The sequence below is a fragment of the Thalassophryne amazonica genome, chromosome 11, assembly GCF_902500255.1.
Source record: "Thalassophryne amazonica chromosome 11, fThaAma1.1, whole genome shotgun sequence".
Taxonomy (NCBI): Eukaryota; Metazoa; Chordata; class Actinopteri; order Batrachoidiformes; family Batrachoididae; genus Thalassophryne; species Thalassophryne amazonica.
The window spans coordinates 37,542,095-37,563,928 of NC_047113.1; the positions used below are offsets into that span (position 1 = coordinate 37,542,095).

Consider the following 21,834-nt stretch of genomic DNA (forward strand, 5'->3'; position numbering starts at 1 on the left):
GATGTTTCTGTTGTTTTAAAGTCCTCAATGGGAGCAGCTGAAAGAAAGGACCAGTTAGGCCTGTCCCAATAATTACTATATTGACTTATTGTTTTATATATATATATATATATAAATATATATATACACACACACATTTGAGTTGAATACTGGCACCGTAGGAGATCAGTCCGCTGCATGGGAGTTTAGATGCCACCTACTTATTACAAAAGCTGATGTTTTATATGAATTAATATATAAATAATGAATGTTTTTGAGTTCAATGGTACTAATATTTTATAAGTTGAAAGCTTTCACTGAATTAAATATTCGTTCTATTGAAAGAATGGAAAAAAACATTCATTGTTTTATATAAAGGTGAAAATAGATGCTTGTCATTTGATAGTTTATGAATTTATAAACAACAGAAAATGGACTTACATTTTGGTGTGCGGCACTGCTGCTTAACAGTCCAACATGAATGAAGTCCAACATTGTTCTCAGTCAACTTGGAAAAACAGTTAGATAGTTCAAAAACAATTCTGACAATGCAGTCTGTGATGCCTTGCACTGACTTTGTGTACTTCCACAAAAAAAACCCAAAAACAAACAAAAAAAAAGTTTGTGTACTTCCTCAGACCAGCGAAAAATTACATCAGAAATTAGTCCAGCTTTTCATCCTAACTTCATCCTCTTCATGTCTCCACACGGCTTACAGCATAGTGGATTTGTTTTTTGTGTGTGTGTATGTGTGTGTTAGAAGAATTAGCACTGTCAGTTAGCTCCTTCAGATTGTCGTCTGCCAGCAAAACAAATCTGCCATGTTTAGCTAAACGCTGCCCCCAGTAGTGTGAGCGAGTGCGGTGGTCGGGGCGTGCAATAGCACATTTCATATAGCACAAAAATTGCACGCTAGAAAGAACTATTGCATAGTAAATGAAACACAACGGCAAATGGTACAAATAATCCATGTCATGTGACATACAAGCCACCAGTCAAACGACAGGGATCCAGTTAGCCGTTATATATTTTGTGGATGGGTTGGTCGTTGAATAGCAACGCTGCCTATAGTGATTTTTAATCTGTACGGACTGATGCTTCATGACATGCTATCAATTGTGAAAAATCAAACTTAAAATTCACAATACTGACACGTATTTGGGAGGTGACAGGGGAGGTGATGGTCCAGTGGTTAAGGCGATGGGCATGAGACAAGAAGATCCTTGGTTCAAATCTCAGCCTGACTGGAAAATCACTAAAGGCCCTTGGGCAAGGTCCCCTATTGCTCCTGGTGTGTAGTGAGCACCTTGTATGGCAGCACCCTCACATCAGGGTGAATGTGAGGCATTATTTGTAAAGCGCTTTGAGCGTCTGATGCAGATGGAAAAGCGCTATATAAATGCAGTCGATTTACCATTTACACATCAAAAATCCATTTAACATGTTGCACAACATGAACACTGAATTCATCAATCATGATTGATGAGATGTAATCCAGTTCAAAAACATTTAGCAAAAAAGAAAGTTTGCATTTACACTTTTCATAGTGCTCCAGAGCGTGACAAAGCTCAACTCTGTGCCTCAGTACATTAAGTTTCAATTTATTACAATTCAGTTTAAATTTATTTCATTTGGATAGCGCTAAATCACAACAAAATTGCCTCAAGGCGTTTCACACAAGTAACGTCGAACCTTACCAACCCCTCGAGCAAGCACACATTAAAGCTACTGCATGTAAGTTTAACATGGCAGCAAATGCTGTATCTATCCAACATTGTTTTAACCTTAAACATTAGTTAAGACCTATGCATAACATCAGATGACATGAAATATAACGTGTAGTCTTATGTCAATTTGTGATCAGGTAAAGTGCAAATAAATTATATCTTATACTAGTAGCATTTGTTTCGCTGTGGATCATGGCCTGTTTCACAGACGGGATCGAGCTGCTGTCAGTGTGCTGCTGTCCTTCCAACTGATCATAAGTACATAACAACAACAGTCTTTTATTGTGATTGTATCCCCCCCGAAAATACAAAGAACTCAAAATAAATGTTAAAAGTTTATTTACATATGTACTTAATCTGCACTGTGAGGGAAATCATGCAAATACAGGCCAGCTTTTGGTTGTGTAATGGAAGTAAAGGCCTTTTGGGGGGGGGGGGGGTGGGGGGGCTGCCATGACACATGGCATTTGCTGCCCCGGCCTGCAATCACAGCTTACCCTCCCCATCTGAATTGTTTCTGTTCATTTGACAAACCTACTGGGCTTGCAGGTTCAGCTTTGTCTTTGCCCATCATGTTTAACTTGACGTACAGGAATAAGACATACATCTTACTTTGAAATGTGCACAAGAATCAGGCCTTCAAACCTTCACTGACAAACAGGAGTCTATATTTGGCCACAAAAGGCCAGATGTGTCACAGGGTTTTTGCTAATCACATTTGAACTTGATCTCACACACCATTTTTCCTATGCGATTGCTGTCAGTCACTTGTTCGGTGGTTCTGACACACTTTTTATCAGAGAAAGTGTCCCGAGACACGTAGTTGGATGATTATTATTTTTTTTTTGGGATACATGACAAAGCAGATGAACAAATGATTGTAACCCTTCTTCTGAAGAGCATCTACCATACATGTTGTCTTTCCACAGCTCTTGTTTGGCTGAGCACACCTGACTGAGTTTAGCTGAGGACTGATGAGTCTAACAGTATTTCAGGCCAGGATTTTATGTCTGACCAAATATGTTGACTCTGGCTGGGTGGTATCACCAATGTAACACTGGTATACAGTTGATATACTTGATATACAATCAAGAAGAACTTGCACAGTCAGTTATTGAACACATGAAATCAGTAGTATCACAGAGGTTGCAGCTGTTTATAACAAAATGTTATTTTTTATCAGTATAATGAAAAGCAGCAGCAAATTCTCTTTGCCTTGTGTTCAGTTTTTGTTAATTTTTATGCTCTGAATTGCTTTAGGGGAACTCTATGAATCAATGTAAACCTGATTAATTAAAAGTAGAAACACTGCCTTACCATCTCACTGGGGGGATTAAAAAGGTTTCTATATCTCAAAGGGCTACAGTGCACCTGGAAAGTATTCACAGTGCTTCACTTTTTCCACATTTGTTATGTTACAGCCTTATTTTTTAAATGGATGAAATAAATTTTTTTTCCCCTCAAACTTCTACACACAATATCCCATAATGACTGGGGGGGGGGAAAGGTGTTTTTTAAAATTTTGGCATTTTTATTAAAAAATAAACTAAGAAATCACAGGTACCTAAGTATTCACAGCCTTTGCCATGAAGGTCTTTTTTTTAACTTCCCCCTGTCTGCATATGTAGTAATGGTAAATGCCACACTGACGGAACCATTTACATAGATAAGTACACATATGCAATTAGATTTGAATTTGATTTGATTTGATAGTTCTTGCAAGGCAGATACAATCTCAGTCCCAATGAAGTTGGGACGTTGTGTAAAATGTAAAAAAAAAACCCAGAATACAGTGATTTCCAAATCCTCTTCAACCTACATTCAATTGAATACACCACAAAGACAAGATATTTAATAAAAAAGAAGAAATAACTGGTGCAGCACAGAAATAAGTGCAAAAAGTCTTTAATAAGGTGCTGAAAGGAAAAAAATGTTCAAAGGGACTGACGTATATATCGAAATACTCGTATATGCCAAATCTTGAGAGTAGACAGTCCTTAAAAACTGAGGGACTGCAAAATGGGACTAGTGAGGAAAGCCACCATAAAACCCATGAAAACACTGAAGCAGTTGTGAAGCTTTGCATCATACCACATTTGTATTTCCAGTTATACAGCCTCGTGGTTGAGTGGAATAGAGGATGGATTTCATAAAATGCGGGGCTCGCCTCAGGAATTTCAGACATGATGGCACTAGAGGTCAGGCACATGGGGTGGGGGCAGTAGACGGGCTACCCCTGTCCTTTCTCTCAACACCCCATACACAGATGCACACACATACATATCGGGAAGAGGCTGCAGTATTTTGCCTTTTTCAAATACCATTGGAAGCCAGTTACGGCAACTTCACCTTTACATCTTATCTAAAATTGCAAACTGAGGCCTTGTCCACGTGGAAACTGACACAAATTTTCTTTTAAAGCAATATCTCTATACAATAAAGTATAAAAAAATGACATGGAGCATCCGCATAACCGTTGTAAAGAGCTAGTCATCTATCCAAAGCGGCACACTAAGTAAAATAAAGCCTTTTAAAGTGGATATCACACTTAAAGACAAGGTAGTCTTATTACATGTAACAAAAGTTATATAATTCAGTCAGCCTAAGCGTTTTGGGAAAATGGACGCAGTTCTCCCGTTATATGTAACATGTGAATGTCCCACCACTGAAAAATGTGCACGCCCCGTGAACAGCTTCCGCTGAGCACCAAACCGAAAATACATCACTACGTGTAGACTGTATAGGCTTGCGCGCCTGGCGGCCGTTTACACCTTTTTTTAGCGGCAGAAACTTTGATTAAACACAGCTCTCAGGGACTTGCTTGTCGATATGCATGACCAGTGTGTCACAGCATATTGCACAAACACAAAGGCAAAAGGTTTTAGCCTTTTTAAGTCCAGGCAGATTGATCAAAAGCTGCGGTGTTGTGTGATGCACGAAATGTCCGGCTGCCGCTCGCTCCGCTCGCACACACGCATTTGCTCCCGACAGCAGACACTTTCCTCTACCGTCTCCATGTTCTCGCACCGCTCACAGGAACACATAAAATGTCAACCCCAAATAATATGTTCACATCTTGAAATGGTCAAGAAACGTACGTAGTAAACGCGGCGGCGGCGGCATGTAAACGCGGCGGCGGCGGCATGTAAACGCGGCGGCGGCGGCATGTAAACGCGGCGGCGGCGGCGGCATGTAAACGCGGCGGCGGCGGCGGCATGTAAACGCGGCGGCGGCGGCGGCATGTAAACGCGGCGGCGGCGGCGGCATGTAAACGCGGCGGCGGCGGCGGCATGTAAACGCGGCGGCGGCGGCGGCATGTAAACGCGGCGGCGGCATGTAAACGCGGCGGCGGCATGTAAACGCGGCGGCGGCAACGCGGCGGCTGGTTCAGTGTTTTCAGCGATCTTTTTTGAAAACTTCGCCGTTTATTTCCTATTCTTTTGTGAAAATAACGTAACTAAACATGATGAATGCAATGCCAGGCACTCAAACGGCAAAACCCGAAGGTAAATGACAGTAGTCCACAAGTAGTAGCTACACTATCACTGCTCCGGAACAATAACAAAGGCAGTAAACAGACGCTCGAATCGAAAATGCTATACAGTAATTAGAGTGTTATAGACGGCAGCAACAAAAATCAAAGCCTACCTTACCATTCCATATTCTGCAGCCTTTCAAAATCCATCAGAATTGGCACGTCTCTTGCCTCTGCTTTGGCTCCACTATAAACACCGTCTGCATTATTTTCGCTGCCAGAATACTCCTGGTTTGAATGTTAATCCGAAAGATACGGCTCCAGTCTGTAGGGTCTAATCACTGCTGTGACATCCTCAGGATCCGAGTCAGAAATAATCCACACTTGAAGAGGAGTCAGAAAAGTTCTTGATCTCGTCACTGTCCATGCTGAGGTCCATCTGTTCCTGTTGTTAATCTAACAGACAAAGACGGGACTGTACATTTTGTGACCTCACGGCATCACCGCTGATGGAACGCTACCAGCACGCTTTCCAAGAAACACACTTTTGAGAAACTCTACAAACTTTATTTCTCAGTGATAATAATTAAAACCACTTTCAACTTACTATGCTGTATGTATATTTTGATATTTCCGAGGTATCTTATAAAACTAACCGGCAGTTTTATTATAAAAAAAAAAACTATATGAATTTGATTGACATACGATTACACCAATCATGCTTGAAACCTCGTGCGCATGCATGAGTTTTTTCGTGCGTGTCGGTGACGTCATTTCCCTGTGGGCAGGCCTTGAGTGAGATGTGGTCCCGCCCTCTCGGCTGAATTCCTTTGATTCACACGCTGCTCGAGACGGCGCGCGTTGCTTTATCAAACTTTTTTCTGGACCTGTGAGGAATATCCGAGTGGACACTATTCGAGAAATTCAGCTGGTTTTCGGTGAAAAGTTTAACAGCTGATGAGAGATTATGGAGTGTTTCTGTCGCTGTAAGGACTTCCCACAGAGCGGGACGTCCTGCAGTGCTTCCAGGTGCCGTCGTCGGCCTGTTTCGAGCTGAAATCATCCTAATTTAAGGCTCTGTTGACCCAGGACGTCATGAGAGAACAGAGAACATTCAGAAGAGGCCGGCATGAGGAGTTTATGCGAACATTCCACTGTTTAAGGACATTTTGTAATGAAAGACGTGCGTGCAAATTCGCCGAGTCGTTTCCGTGACGACTCGGTGAATCTGTGTGCGCCGCGACAGGAAAAACACCTCTGTGTTGAAAACCATTTGTAAAATTCAGGCGGCTTTTGATGGCTTTCAACAAGTGAGTAACTGAGAAATTGTTTAACAGCTTGGGCATGTTCCAACTTGTCCGTTAAGGTTTTCAACGGAGGTGTTTTTCCTGCCGCGACCCCCCGCGGTCGGGTCCGGCCCGACATGCGACTCTGCCCGCATGTTCTTTCATTACAAAATGTCCGTTAACAATGGAATGTCCGAATAAACCCCTCATGCTGACTTCTTCTGAAAGTTCTCTGTTCTCTGATGACTTACTGGGTCAACAGAGCCTGAAATGTGGAAGTTTTCAGCTTGAAACAGCGAGACGCTGCCGCCTCGAAGCACAGATCGCCGTCAGGCGCCGTGGGCCATCCTTACGGCGTGACTAGCAAACCAAAATCTCTCATCAGCCGTTAAAATTTTTACCGAAAACCAGCTGAATTTATCGAATGGTGTCCACTCAGTTGTGCCTTACAGTTTTGAAAAAACTTTGATCAAACAAAGCAGCAGCCTGAGCCATTCCTAAACAATGAAAAAATCGACGAGAGGGTGGGCGACTCCTCACTCAGACTGCCCACAGGCGAATGACGTAACCGACAGGCGTGAAAAAACTCTTGCATGCCCACGAGGGTTCAAGCATGTCTGATGTAATCACACGTGATTCAAATCCATATGGTTTTTGAAAAAAATAATAAGGTCGGATACTTTTCTAATAGACCTCGTATATCAGTTTTACCTAATTTTTTAGGTGTCATATCCACTTTAAGAGAAAGAGGGTCCATGCTGATCATCAGAAACAGACTATTCGGTTGCTATGTGTTGGTCCATTGGCTGCTCAACACCAAACAAATGAAGCGAAAGGACATGCACTTGAAGTGAATAAAGTTTAACTATTCAAAAAAAACATTTATTGGGCTCATTGTTATCGGATTCAGTCAGTGTTTTCATCTCATTACATTTTGTGAACAGGGTCCACAATGGATTTATCAAATGTGGCTTTTGAGGAAAAGCTGCACTCACATCTCAGTTTTTAACAGGCTGCGTTCACATGCACGTGCAGCCTGGCTGACTGAGGATTCTGCCGACTGCAGTGTTTGTGGTCCGGGAGAGCTCCAAAACTCGTAGCGATGTGAAAAAATAAATACTTATGTGGGGAAAAAACGGAGCGGGAACACTCTAAATTTGAAAATCTGCAGGATGGTGCTGAAATCCTAGCATGATGGCACATGGCGAATATTCCATTGCTTAGGGAGAGCCCTGCAAAGAAACAAATCAGATCTAGGATCAATTTTCCCATGTGTCTTTTTGCAAACCTAACTGAAATTTCATATCTCCTTCATAAGCAAATCCTCGAGATTTTAAGAAAAGGAGATAATGAATGGGATTAATGATTTCAGAGTCATGGCAATCTTTCTTGGCCTCCAAGATGGTGATCATGTGACATAATTATGTCAGAAGGGCAAGGTCTATTAAATATAAAACTGAAATTGGGTATTAGGTTGGTTGACCACATTTCTCTATAAAATGAGAGGTTTTTTGTACTAGTAATTAATCTGTAATTCACACTTTTTTGTCTCGTTGAGCATCATGTGGCAATGTTCATAATCTGATCATAGTTGGAATAGGTTGTTGCCTTTCTACTCAAAAGGTTAACTGAACTGCAGTGTTTCCCCTACAGTTTCTTGTTGTTCTGTATTTATGAGGTATTTGACAGCTTCAATCAGTATGTTTTTTTTCCTTGTTTTATTATAACAGAGGTCAGCTGACAGTAGTGCAGTGTGAAAAAGCATCAGTAATGTTAGGCTCAGAGCTTTCAGTAGAAGGTGTTAGATGTCACTCTGATTGCTGCTGAACAGATTTGGTCTTCTGTTGACATATAAAAAAATGTTCTTCACTTCTCTCCTGGAATCTGTTGTGCTGCAGGCTTGTTTTAATGAAGGACTCTCACCGTTTGTGCAATTTGTTGGTGCTGTGCCATTTTGGAAAAAAGGTTAAAACTTTCATGATTTGCATGATTGTTTTGTCAGAGAGCATTTTGTTAAGTCAGCTGCTGTGCAACACCTGAATCAGGGCTGCAAGTTTGCAGCCCATGGGTCATATCTGGCCCAACCTCTGTTTGTTGTGAAATGATTCACAAGGTCTGGAGTTAAATTTTCCAGCAACAGTGGAGGCATGTGCGCCATCAGATCTACCAGATGACTGAGGGACTCTGACATCTCCTGCACATTAAAATGATTCTTTTTGTCAAATATGTTGTTTGCAACCATACAATTTGCAGTGGAGAGGTTACTCATGCTGAAACTGAATGATCCTCATCCTTTTTTTATGCCTGTATTTTTGTTGTTGTTTTTGTGTACCACTAGGTCATAAAAAAAAATCAGAGGGGAAACACTGGTTTGTGCATAATGATATTCAGTATAACTATTGCCCTGCTTTTCTTACTTAATTACACAACTTTCTCTTTTTCCTCAGGTCTTCCGGTCCTTGGTGGACAGAGTGGGTTTAGGAGCTGTAGTTCCAGTGGAGTATTTTGGAATCAAGAATTTTGAATTCCTCCCTGATAACAAAGCTATCAAGAGGTTTGAGGTGTGTTAAGTTTGAGTTACAAGATTTTTGATGGTCCTGTGGCAAGAATTGGGTTAATTTTTGCTTCTTTAAAGATATTCTTTAATGAATATGGTGAATTCACCAAATATGGTGAATGTGTTAGAATGGGCCTGCAATAAAAATGGAAGCCAATAAATAAAATAATAGCTTCTCTATTCTATGAAATGAGCTTTAACCTCTTAAACCCTAGAGTCCCCAAAAGTGGGGACTTGCCCTGTTTTGGAACATTTGAACACTCATAACTAACCAATGCTGACACCAACATACACTTATTATACATCAAAATGTCAAGCAAAGTCTCCTCTACAAAGTATCCACTTCAATCACATATCAACTAACCACAGCTGAAACACCAAGCAAATAAAGACATAAATCGGAATTCTTTTGTGTGCCTTTCAATCACGAAAGATGCTTGGACCCAGTCACTTGGCACTTGTGGTTATATTTTCTATTATTATTGCAGTTGGAATACTTGTGGAATGACTATTTTGTGAAATTTATGGCATATGAAATGTATTAAAGGATTAATAATGGAATGGGTGAAGCCCTGGCACTATAGTCTAACATAATATGGAGGAGCGTTGCAAAAAATATCTTTAAAATTGATTAAGAAAACACTGAGTGTGACATCAGCAAATGAACTAATCAAAAATGAAATTTGTCCCCCTCAATTTTTTTTCATGAAGCACATGAGAAAGCCACTTTAAACCTGTTATGCTTGGTTGTGTAAATGTGGGGAAACGTGTCATGTGTTGTATAACAAAATGTCGGCAGTAAAGCTGAGAGAGAAACCCAAGCTAACATTTCTGAGTCTTAACATGCACAACCAACCATAACAAAACCAAGTAGTATACTTTGATGACGTCAAATGAAGCCCTCCCGGAAGTACAAAAAGTTGCAGTTCTTTAACTGGCCGCTTGGGGTGAGCTCCAATACAGCACGTTTCCATTAGAGTAAATTTTAAAATGTCCAGTTTTAGAGCAGAAATAAGCATGTTTACAACCTGGTGCAAAAATACAGTTTTGCTCTGTGTAAAAGGTTTCCTCCTCCATGACATCTGTACAAGGGATGAATTTTTTTCTAACTTAGGTTACGACATTTTAACCCAAAGTTCTGTTAATTTGGGGGCATGGTCGCTTTGACTGACAGCGGTTGAGCATCTCCGCCTCTCACTGTGACTATAATGGGCCTTTCACACTGAACACGTCGGAAGCGTCAAATGCATCAAAAATCGGTCTAAAAAGCATTGTTTTCAATGAGACGCATTGCATTTTAGATGCGTCACAAGCGTTGCGTCAAAAGCCGAGCTAAACCGACGCTTCTGACTAAACTCCGTTGGGCACACCGGGACTTCGCATATATCCAAAAAGTGGGAGATTTTGGACTGAGTGGGTTTGCTCCATCTCCCCGGCTGCCTGCCTCGCTGTCACGGTTTGATCGATATCCCACCAAGTCGTCAGTCCTCCTTCGGTTGGCGTCACTCCAAAAAGTAGCTGAAAAAAGCTTCTCCCAGCAGGGTGATGGGAGAATCGTTCTGCTGTGTTTTAAAGCTTTTTTGTGGTTCAGGCGATGCAAATTCAAGATGGCGATCACTCAAATTTTTTCAGGTTGTGGAAACAGCCAGAGTGTGACGTAGCAATCTCCGCCCCCTTGCCGCTTCCGAAGCAAAGCGTCTGACGTCATGCGTCACCGCATCCGACGGATTTGGAAGCATTTACGGATTGGCCTGAAGTGTTCAATGTGAAAGGCCGATAACTCTTTGTCCCCTTGATGGGGCTGCAAGCTGTTGTAGAGAGCTGTCTTTTTTGTTAGGAGTACTTTATTACAAACACCTGGAATAATGTTCCTTGTTGTGTGATGAAACATCCTTATGGATCATCTAAGACATGTCTGCTGCAATGTTCGCGCTGAGTGAAATTCTGGTCAGATTTAATGTATGCTTGCAGAGTTAGCAGCTGTCCATAGTTTCATCCGTTAGGGCCAGTTAATGCACAATTACTGAGAAAATAAGTGGATCAACATTAAAAGTTAGTTTGATGTCCTCACCAAAGCAAATCTTTCGTAGAACCACCGCACACCCACCGTTTCCAAAAATATGATGTAATAAACACCCAAGCTGAGGTTAGGTTAGGTGGTTGGACACAAAGCAAGAGACTTGTTCAGGCTTCTTTTGTCACACACACTGAGCCACCCACACTGCACCGCTTTAAGCATTTAAGCTCATCGTGCATCAGCTGCCAACATGGCAACGGCCAGACACGAGCTTCATATCGGCTGTTCCGAGTCTCTATAGAAAACCTATGGGTAGCATCCAGCAGGCTTTGTCCCGTGTACAGTCTGTGCTTGAAACATGCAGGCAACAACCAAAAGCTCTTAATTTGGACATTTCTGTATTTATTATTTTAATATTTTGGTTGTGGTTGTGTATGCCTTGAACAGCTAATGAAGAGCATAATTGAGAAGCCAGCAGAGAGAATCAGGAAGTCAAGTTGGCATGTAGCTGTAGACTAATCATGAACTCCAAATTTAATTTCACAGCCCACACTACCATCGACATTAACGCTTGTCTGATTGTCTGGGACAAGTGTAAAATGTGATCGGACAAGCAATGTGCTCTAAATCGTTGTCAGACCAGACAAGTGGCATTTTTTTTTTTTTTTTTGGTTTAAAATGTTCAAATTCTTTATTTTCATCGCTCGGAACCAAAATACCTGACCGCCGCCTTTTTGTTTTTTTATTTACATCACGTCTTGTGTCGCACCTCGCAAGAAAGCGTCTTCGGTTTTTGCTGCCACTCTCCACGCAGCGGACAATCGGAAAACATGATATCACAGAGTTCTCCCCAGACAATGGAACAACGGCGCCGCGCCATCAGTGGTATGACAGCACCGTCGCATTCTGCCCTGCTCTTAGGTAGTTTTCTAAAATCCAGCCAGGCTGTTTGTGCTGAACTGCCCGCCTGCCCCTCTCCCGCCAGCAGGCAGCAGCGCAGAGAGCACTGTCAGAGTTGAACCTGGGAAAAGAGACAACTCAAATTATTGCAGAGAATAACCACACAGAGAGATTGAATTTCTTTCCTGAATCAGGGAGAGCCAGCGGACACGACCCTCATCACTGTCCGTCAGACAGCTCTGAAGGCCCCGCCCACTAGCCTCCTGTATTGATTGAAACAAACTTGCATACAGACATATGGAAGAGACAATATGCAAAAACACAGCGGCGACTCATAGTGTGTTCTCACATCGATATGAAAATTGTTATGGCTCTCCACCTCCAGTCTCACGGTCTGTTTTCAGACAGATATAAGTCTTCTCATAACATGAAGAAAACAGCGTCAACCCTGAGCTGGTGTGCTGGTCACACCACTCTCTGCTCAAGGCTGGACTGTTAATTAAAATGTACATCTGTGCTTAGCAAAAACATGACCTACACACTCACACTTCTCATACAAGCAACAGGTCATTTCACAGTGTGACACAGTTCAGTGATTAACTAGAAAAGTAATATTAAGTGAAATCACAATGTGTGTGTGTGTATATATATATATATGTGTATATGTATATATATGTGTATATATATGTGTGTATATGTATATATATGTGTATATATATGTGTGTATATGTATATATATGTGTATATATATGTGTGTATATGTGTATATATGTGTGTATATGTATATATATGTGTATATATATGTGTGTATATGTATATATATATGTGTGTATATATGTATGTATATGTGTATATATATGTGTGTATATATGTGTATATATATGTGTGTATATATGTATATATATGTGTATATATATGCGTGTATATGTGTATATATATGTGTGTATATATGTATATATATGTGTATATATATGTGTGTATATATGTATATATATGTGTATATATATGTGTATATGTGTATATATATGTGTATATATGTGTATATATATGTGTATATATATGTGTGTATATATGTGTATATATGTGTGTATATATGTATATATATGTGTATATATGTATATATATGTGTATATATATGTGTATATATGTGTATATATATGTGTGTATATGTGTGTATATATGTGTGTATATATGTGTGTATATATGTATATATATGTGTATATATATGTGTGTATATGTGTGTATATATGTATATATATGTGTATATATATGTGTGTATATGTGTGTATATATGTGTGTATATGTGTGTATATATGTGTGTATATATGTGTGTATATGTGTGTATATATGTGTGTATATATGTATATATATGTGTGTATATATGTGTATATATGTGTGTATATATGTATATATATGTGTGTATATATGTGTGTATATGTGTGTATATATGTATATATATGTGTGTATATATGTGTGTATATATGTGTGTATATGTGTGTATATATGTGTGTATATATGTATATATATGTGTGTATATATGTATATATATGTGTGTATATATGTATATATATGTGTGTATATATGTATATATATGTGTGTATATATGTGTGTATATGTGTGTATATATATATGTGTGTATATATGTATATATATGTGTGTATATATGTGTGTATATGTGTGTATATATATATGTGTGTATATATGTATATATATGTGTGTATATGTATATAAGAGTTACAGCGAAATTCATGCCGATGGCTTGGGCACAAAGCTGCTGATGGCGGAACCGTGCCACCGTGTTGAAGTCTCACAGGACATGCTGTGACATGCTCACCTCTTCCACAATTTCTCGGATAGTCACACGACTGAAAAGCCACCGAAAGCCGTCTGAATCTTCCCAATTGTGGAAGAGGTGAGCATGTCACATGTCCTGTAAGGCTTCAACATGAAGGTGCTTTTGCTCCATTAGCAGCTTCGTGCCCAAGCCATCGGCATGAATTTTGCTGCAACTCTTTTCATGGCAAAATCTTCTGTCACAGTGGAATGTGCCGAAAAAGTGCTGATGTCCACCTCTTCTGCAGTTTCTCGGATAGTCACACGACGGTCCCACATCACCATAGTGTTCACTTTGGAAATGATCTGGTCATTTCAGCATTTTGATGAATGCTCTCCACCGTTGTGCGGCCATCTTTAAACCGGTTGTACCGCTCCTTAATCTGTGTGATACCCATAGCATCGTCACCGAAAGCCGTCTGAATAATCCGAATGGTTTCCACCTGGCTGTTGCCCAGTTTCTGGCAAAATTTGATGCAGTCGCGCTGCTCCAGTCATTCTGCCATTTCCTTGCAAAGAAAAAACGATGAGAGACCACACCCATCCTCACACAAAGGCTGCTTACAAGCAAATGACGCAATCGACAGGCGTGAAAAAATTCATGCATGCGCACAAAGGTTCAAGGTTTGTTCATGCAAGCACACGTGATTCAAATCCATCAGGTTTTTGAAAAAAATAAAAAGGTTGGATAATTTTCTAACAGACCTCATATATATATATATATATATATGAAGAACAGGATCAAAGACATTAATAATTGATAAATATCTTGAAATTTACTATCAGCACAGTGGAAACAAAACTCCATCAAAGTCTTCAGATAAAAAGAGCTCCTTCTGCTTGCATAGCTCCAGAAATTCATTTATAGGCTTTATTTTACAGTTGAAAGCCTTCATGTTTCCAAAGATTGCTCAGATATGATGTGAGTGAAGAGTCTCTCGTACGTACACACACACACACACACACACACACAGGCTACACGCTGTAAAAAGCAGCGAAGCAATTTTAATAAACGATCATCTTCACCACACAGCCTCAGTGAAACAGTAAAGTGTGAAAAACTGATTTAAAAAGTTTTTCATCCATGAGTTCATCATTAAAAGAGCAGATTTACTCCTTTACTTCTTCCAGAATAATTTATTTCATTTTCTTTTTATTATTGTTGTTTATGCACTAATGACACCCGATCAGATTACTTGTACGTGAGAACTTACTTGGCAATAAATTTGATTCTGATTTGACAATCAAATCAGTCCAGATTTAGCTCTTGTTCAAACAAGACAATTAGGAGTTATATTGTTTTTTTTTTTGTTTTTTTTTTTTTAAATAAGTATGCAATTCCATTCAAAAATGTTGAAAAGAAAAAAAAACTGTCAACATGACAGAAAAACTCTGCCTGGACTCTTACTGGGCTAAAGGTACAGTGTGTCATTTTTAAAGAAGAGAGCAAATGTGATGTCCATCAAATATTAATGTGTTTTTAAACTTTTCAATGATGTTACTTATTTTACTTATGATATAATAATTGATCAACATATTGATTTATTCTGCCTTACAGAAACCTGGTTACAACAGGATGAATATGTTAGTTTAAATGAGTCAACACCCCCGAGTCACACTAACTGTCAGAATGCTCATAGCACGGGCCAAGGCGGAGGATTAGCAGCAATCTTCCATTCCAGCTTATTAATTAATCAAAAACCCAGACAGAGCTTTAATTCATTTGACAGCTTGACTCTTAGTCTTGTCCATCCAAATTGGAAGTCCCAAAAACCAGTTTTATTTATTATTATCTATCGTCCACCTGGTCGTTACTGTGAGTTTCTCTGTGAATTTTCAGACCTTTTGTCTGACTTAGTGCTTAGCTCAGATAAGATAATTATAGTGGGCGATTTTAACATCCACACAGATGCTGAGAATGACAGCCTCAACACTGCATTTAATCTATTATTAGACTCTATTGGCTTTGCTCAAAATGTAAATGAGTCCACCCACCACTTTAATCATATCTTAGATCTTGTTCTGACTTATGGTATGGAAATAGAAGACTTAACAGTATTCCCTGAAAACTCCCTTCTGTCTGATCATTTCTTAATAACATTTACATTTACTCTGATGGACTACCCAGCAGTGGGGAATAAGTTTCATTACACTAGAAGTCTTTCAGAAAGCGCTGTAACTAGGTTTAAGGATATGATTCCTTCTTTATGTTCTCTAATGCCATATACCAACACAGTGCAGAGTAGCTACCTAAACTCTGTAAGTGAGATAGAGTATCTCGTCAATAGTTTTACATCCTCATTGAAGACAACTTTGGATGCTGTAGCTCCTCTGAAAAAGAGAGCTTTAAATCAGAAGTGCCTGACTCTGTGGTATAACTCACAAACTCGTAGCTTAAAGCAGATAACCCGTAAGTTGGAGAGGAAATGGCGTCTCACTAATTTAGAAGATCTTCACTTAGCCTGGAAAAAGAGTCTGTTGCGCTATAAAAAAAGCCCTCCGTAAAGCTAGGACATCTTTCTACTCATCACTAATTGAAGAAAATAAGAACAACCCCAGGTTTCTTTTCAGCACTGTAGCCAGGCTGACAAAGAGTCAGAGCTCTATTGAGCTGAGTATTCCATTAACTTTAACTAGTAATGACTTCATGACTTTCTTTGCTAACAAAATTTTAACTATTAGAGAAAAAATTACTCATAACCATCCCAAAGACGTATCGTTATCTTTGGCTGCTTTCAGTGATGCCGGTATTTGGTTAGACTCTTTCTCTCAGATTGTTCTGAGTTATTTTCATTAGTTACTTCATCCAAACCATCAACATGTCTATTAGACCCCATTCCTACCAGGCTGCTCAAGGAAGCCCTACCATTATTTAATGCTTCGATCTTAAATATGATCAATCTATCTTTGTTAGTTGGCTATGTACCACAGGCTTTTAAGGTGGCAGTAATTAAACCATTACTTAAAAAGCCATCACTTGACCCAGCTATCTTAGCTAATTATAGGCCAATCTCCAACCTTCCTTTTCTCTCAAAAATTCTTGAAAGGGTAGTTGTAAAACAGCTAACTGATCATCTGCAGAGGAATGGTCTATTTGAAGAGTTTCAGTCAGGTTTTAGAATTCATCATAGTACAGAAACATCATTAGTGAAGGTTACAAATGATCTTCTTATGGCCTCGGACAGTGGACTCATCTCTGTGCTTGTTCTGTTAGACCTCAGTGCTGCTTTTGATACTGTTGACCATAAAATTTTATTACAGAGATTAGAGCATGCCATAGGTATTAAAGGCACTGCGCTGCGGTGTTTTGAATCATATTTGTCTAATAGATTACAATTTGTTCATGTAAATGGGGAATCTTCTTCACAGACTAAAGTTAATTATGGAGTTCCACAAGGTTCTGTGCTAGGACCAATTTTATTCACTTTATACATGCTTCCCTTAGGCAGTATTATTAGACAGTATTGCTTAAATTTTCATTGTTACGCAGATGATACCCAGCTTTATCTATCCATGAAGCCAGAGGACACACACCAATTAGCTAAACTGCAGGATTGTCTTACAGACATAAAGACATGGATGACCTCTAATTTCCTGCTTTTAAACTCAGATAAAACTGAAGTTATTGTACTTGGCCCCACAAATCTTAGAAACATGGTGTCTAACCAGATCCTTACTCTGGATGGCATTACCCTGACCTCTAGTAATACTGTGAGAAATCTTGGAGTCATTTTTGATCAGGATATGTCATTCAAAGCACATATTAAACAAATATGTAGGACTGCTTTTTTGCATTTACGCAATATCTCTAAAATTAGAAAGGTCTTGTCTCAGAGTGATGCTGAAAAACTAATTCATGCATTTATTTCCTCTAGGCTGGACTATTGTAATTCATTATTATCAGGTTTTCCTAAAAGTTCCCTAAAAAGCCTTCAGTTAATTCAAAATGCTGCAGCTAGAGTACTAACGGGGACTAGAAGGAGAGAGCATATCTCACCCATATTGGCCTCTCTTCATTGGCTTCCTGTTAATTCTAGAATAGAATTTAAAATTCTTCTTCTTACTTATAAGGTTTTGAATAATCAGGTCCCATCTTATCTTAGGGACCTCGTAGTACCATATCACCCCAATAGAGCGCTTCGCTCTCAGACTGCAGGCTTACTTGTAGTTCCTAGGGTTTGTAAGAGTAGAATGGGAGGCAGAGCCTTCAGCTTTCAGGCTCCTCTCCTGTGGAACCAGCTCCCAATTCAGATCAGGGAGACAGACACCCTCTCTACTTTTAAGATTAGGCTTAAAACTTTCCTTTTTGCTAAAGCTTATAGTTAGGGCTGGATCGGGTGACCCTGAACCATCCCTTAGTTATGCTGCTATAGACGTAGACTGCTGGGGGTTCCCATGATGCACTGTTTCTTTCTCTTTTGCTCTGTATGCACCACTCTGCATTTAATCATTAGTGATCGATCTCTGCTCCCCTCCACAGCATGTCTTTTTCCTGGTTCTCTCCCTCAGCCCCAACCAGTCCCAGCAGAAGACTGCCCCTCCCTGAGCCTGGTTCTGCTGGAGGTTTCTTCCTGTTAAAAGGGAGTTTTTCCTTCCCACTGTAGCCAAGTGCTTGCTCACAGGGGGTCGTTTTGACCGTTGGGGTTTTACATAATTATTGTATGGCCTTGCCTTACAATATAAAGCGCCTTGGGGCAACTGTTTGTTGTGATTTGGCGTTATATAAAAAAATTGATTGATTGAATTGATTGACTTATTTTCTTAACATAGACAGAAAAATACAAAAAAAACTTTGATATGACAACATAAGTGTAATTTTTTTTTGTCTATTATTCTTGCTTTCAGTGCATCTAAAACCATTGAAATTTGAATTTTACCACCCACACAGGAGAGAAGCAATTTATGAAAAAGTGTAATTTCAGTACTTCGACAGTAGCATGTCCCCAGACACCCCTAGGTGACACGCGCCATTGGCAGCTCGCTCCTGCAGCGCTCGCTTGTCCGGACAACCAGCTTTTCCTATAGGACAAGTAAACTGCCAGGGTTACTTGTCCTGTGGACAAATACACTAAAAAGCTTAATGTCATTGCCTGCCACATGTGACAACTTGTATCTAGAATCGCATCATAAATTGAGATTCTCAATCCTGGTCCAAGAAGATGACTACCCTGCATGTGTTCCTTTTCTCCTTGCTATCATGACTGTAGCAACAAGCATGTCATTTGGTCACAGATCTGCAAAACTCTGCGTGTTGAAGTACCAGTTTTGAAACCTCATGTGACTCGTTCACATTTTATGAGCAAATAAATAGGGCATAATAGGGGTGGGGGGTGTTAGAGTGACTGTCGATCAGATGAATGCTAACACTAGTGTTATTTAGTATTTTCATGTAAAGATCTGTTGAGACTCGAGTTTGTTAAAAATATTGTTAAAAATATGTATGTTAAAAAATGTTCCTTTTTTTTGTCTAATGAACAAATGTTTGACAACCACTCGGGTGGTTTCACACAAACCATTGCTTTGGTTAAAATGAGTGCCTGATTATTTTCCTACTTTTCTCGTGATTCTAATTATGACTTAAGGGGAAAACCACTTTAAATCCAGTCATATGGAAAGTTATAATTTTCCATGTGACTCTGAGGAATTTAGTGAGCTTACATGAAAGAAAGAAGTTACAGTGTTGTGATGAGTGTTGCTGCTCTCTGTTATATGTGCAGCTGCTAAAGTTCTCTGCTTACATCTGTGTTACTGAGTTTCACCGTAAAAGCTAAATGCTGAGACAGATGTGACTAAAACTGGATGTCATTGACCTACATCTGGCTGTGGCATGTGACATGCCCACCTCTTCCACAATTTCTCGGATAGTCACACGACTGTTTTTTTTTGGTTCCTGCTGGGTCCTGCCTCTGAGCTGATCATCACAGCTGTCACTCATTATCACCTGCAGTATATCAACCCTGGTTCGACGCTTCCGCCTTCACAAGAAACTCTTTATTTATTTATTTATTCCCTTCCTTCATGAGAAACTCAGTTCTCACCTCCACAGATCCTGCATCTTGTCAGCTCCGTGGGCTACCACCTCACTTTTTCATCTTGAACAAAATTGCAAATGTGATACGGACCGGTTGTCATGGCAACCGGTCTGATATCCAGTCAGAGCGCACATAGCGTCACATCCATATAATAATAATTAGAAATAATTTATTATGATCATTAATAATTCCTTTGTGAGTGTACTGGCCTGTAGAATACTGCAAAAACACAGTTGCAAATGATCATGCAATATTAAAATGATTGTAAAACACAATTACTCTACAGTATTTTGAGTTGTGTTTTCCTAAAATAGTTTTGAGGTCCTGTGACTTATACTCCGTTGCGACTTATATATGGAAAAAAAGTCACATGTAAAGTTTTCAGATTGATTATTATTAGAGTGGAATTTCATGTACTTGATTTATGAATATCAGGTTTTCATCATTTTTAATGCACTTATGATGCATTATATGTCCCTAAAACATTTGCACTGCACTGTATATCTGTGGTTAAACATGCTCATAATCACATAAGAGACCTCTTAAGATTTTGAATGAATAAAAACAACAAATTAACCTATTTAAACTAATTATTAGTTGTAGTCCTGGTATGAAGCTTCGTACATTTTTTAGAGTTGTTGCTATGCCACTATCTTGGTGTAATGTTGTTTGTGTCCTTGTTCAGTTTGATAAAGACATAAGACACCCTCTGCTGCTGGAGCAGCCCTCTCTACAGGCTGCCATCTCCAGCTGGCGAAGTGACTTTGAGCTGCAGGAGATCTTCAGGAAGGGTGAGTCTTATTCCTTGTCTTAACCCTGTTTTCACTGCTAATGGAAAAATGTGTGGCACTGTTCCTTAAATAAATAAAATTCTGCTCCTGTCCTCAGGGTCCTATACTATTCAAGGACGCAGGGTTCGTGTATACCAGCCAGAGTTTGAGGAGTGCTGGTCTTCAGGAATGGTCTGTCAGCATGACCCTGTCTCACACATCATGGAAATCACCATGGATAAGGTGGGTACCACTCATGTTGTGGCCGAATCTATTCTGGTTGTAGCAGAGGTGGAACCCTCTTAATATGTACTTGTTTTTTTGCTGCAGGGATGTGAAAATCAGATGGTAGATCCACGTGTGATGCATGTCATGCTAGTAGAGGAAGAGGTACGTAGTCACTGTAACACTGGTGTCTATAAAGTGATGAACTGTATCGTACATGCATTTGCAATATTATTAATAATAAATGGACTCTCTCTTTCCCAGCTTGGTAAGAATGGGCGACGGAGAAAGGACAGTGAAACAGTGAAGGCAGATAGTAGCCGCAGACGTAGGACAGCCTCCGAAGGTGAGGATGATATGAACTTGAAACGTTTTAAAGCAGCAGGAGATATGGCAGTTGATAGGCAAAATTGTGGAAACTTCAACAAAGCCATAGTGGAAAGAATGGTATGGGGAGGAGAGTCAAGTGGAGGTGAAAGAGTGAATACCACCACCAAAAGTGGCAGCCCTTCTGAAGCAGCCTTTCCTCAGGGTGTAGTATCATCTCCGAACACCAGTTCCTCACTCCAGATGGACCAGTCGAGTGCAGCTACTCGCTGTCCTGTCCATATCAACGAAAATGGTCGATCACTCTCTGCACAAGGGGCGGTAGACTGTGTTATTCCTGGTACTCATGCTCCTACTCCTCCTCCTCTCAAACCAGCACCCTCTGCCATCTCCAGCACATCTTTTCCCTCACTAGGGCAGATGCCAAGCTTGGTTCCTGGAGCTCCATCCCCCAAGGTCTCACTATCCTCACAGACAGAGAGAGAGGAGACGTCTCAGTCAGCTTATCCCAAAACGACTGCTCTTGTTTCACCGGGTCCTGTCACAATTTCTTGGTCTTCACATGACAGCAGCCCTAATGTGGCCCTTTCTGCATCTGTGGGTTTCACTTCCAACACAACCACCTGGAGGAACCAGACTGAGGTAATACCATTACTGTCAGCAGTCTAGTCAAGACCATGATAATGTGCTTTTGCAAGACATTGAT

At 40.0% G+C, this 21,834-nt stretch overlaps 1 protein-coding gene across 3 annotated transcripts in view; it reads left to right on the plus strand.

The window, feature by feature from the left end:
* kdm3b (lysine (K)-specific demethylase 3B) overlaps positions 1–21,834 on the plus strand; it is a 79,391-nt gene that overhangs the window by 24,610 nt on the left and 32,947 nt on the right. For all 3 annotated transcript variants that reach the window (XM_034181224.1, XM_034181225.1, XM_034181226.1), the window contains exons 3-7: positions 8,915–9,028; positions 20,492–20,597; positions 20,695–20,819; positions 20,907–20,966; positions 21,066–21,770. In XM_034181224.1, coding sequence (XP_034037115.1) covers positions 8,915–9,028; positions 20,492–20,597; positions 20,695–20,819; positions 20,907–20,966; positions 21,066–21,770 — 1,110 coding nt within the window. The remainder of the gene's footprint in view (positions 1–8,914; positions 9,029–20,491; positions 20,598–20,694; positions 20,820–20,906; positions 20,967–21,065; positions 21,771–21,834) is intronic.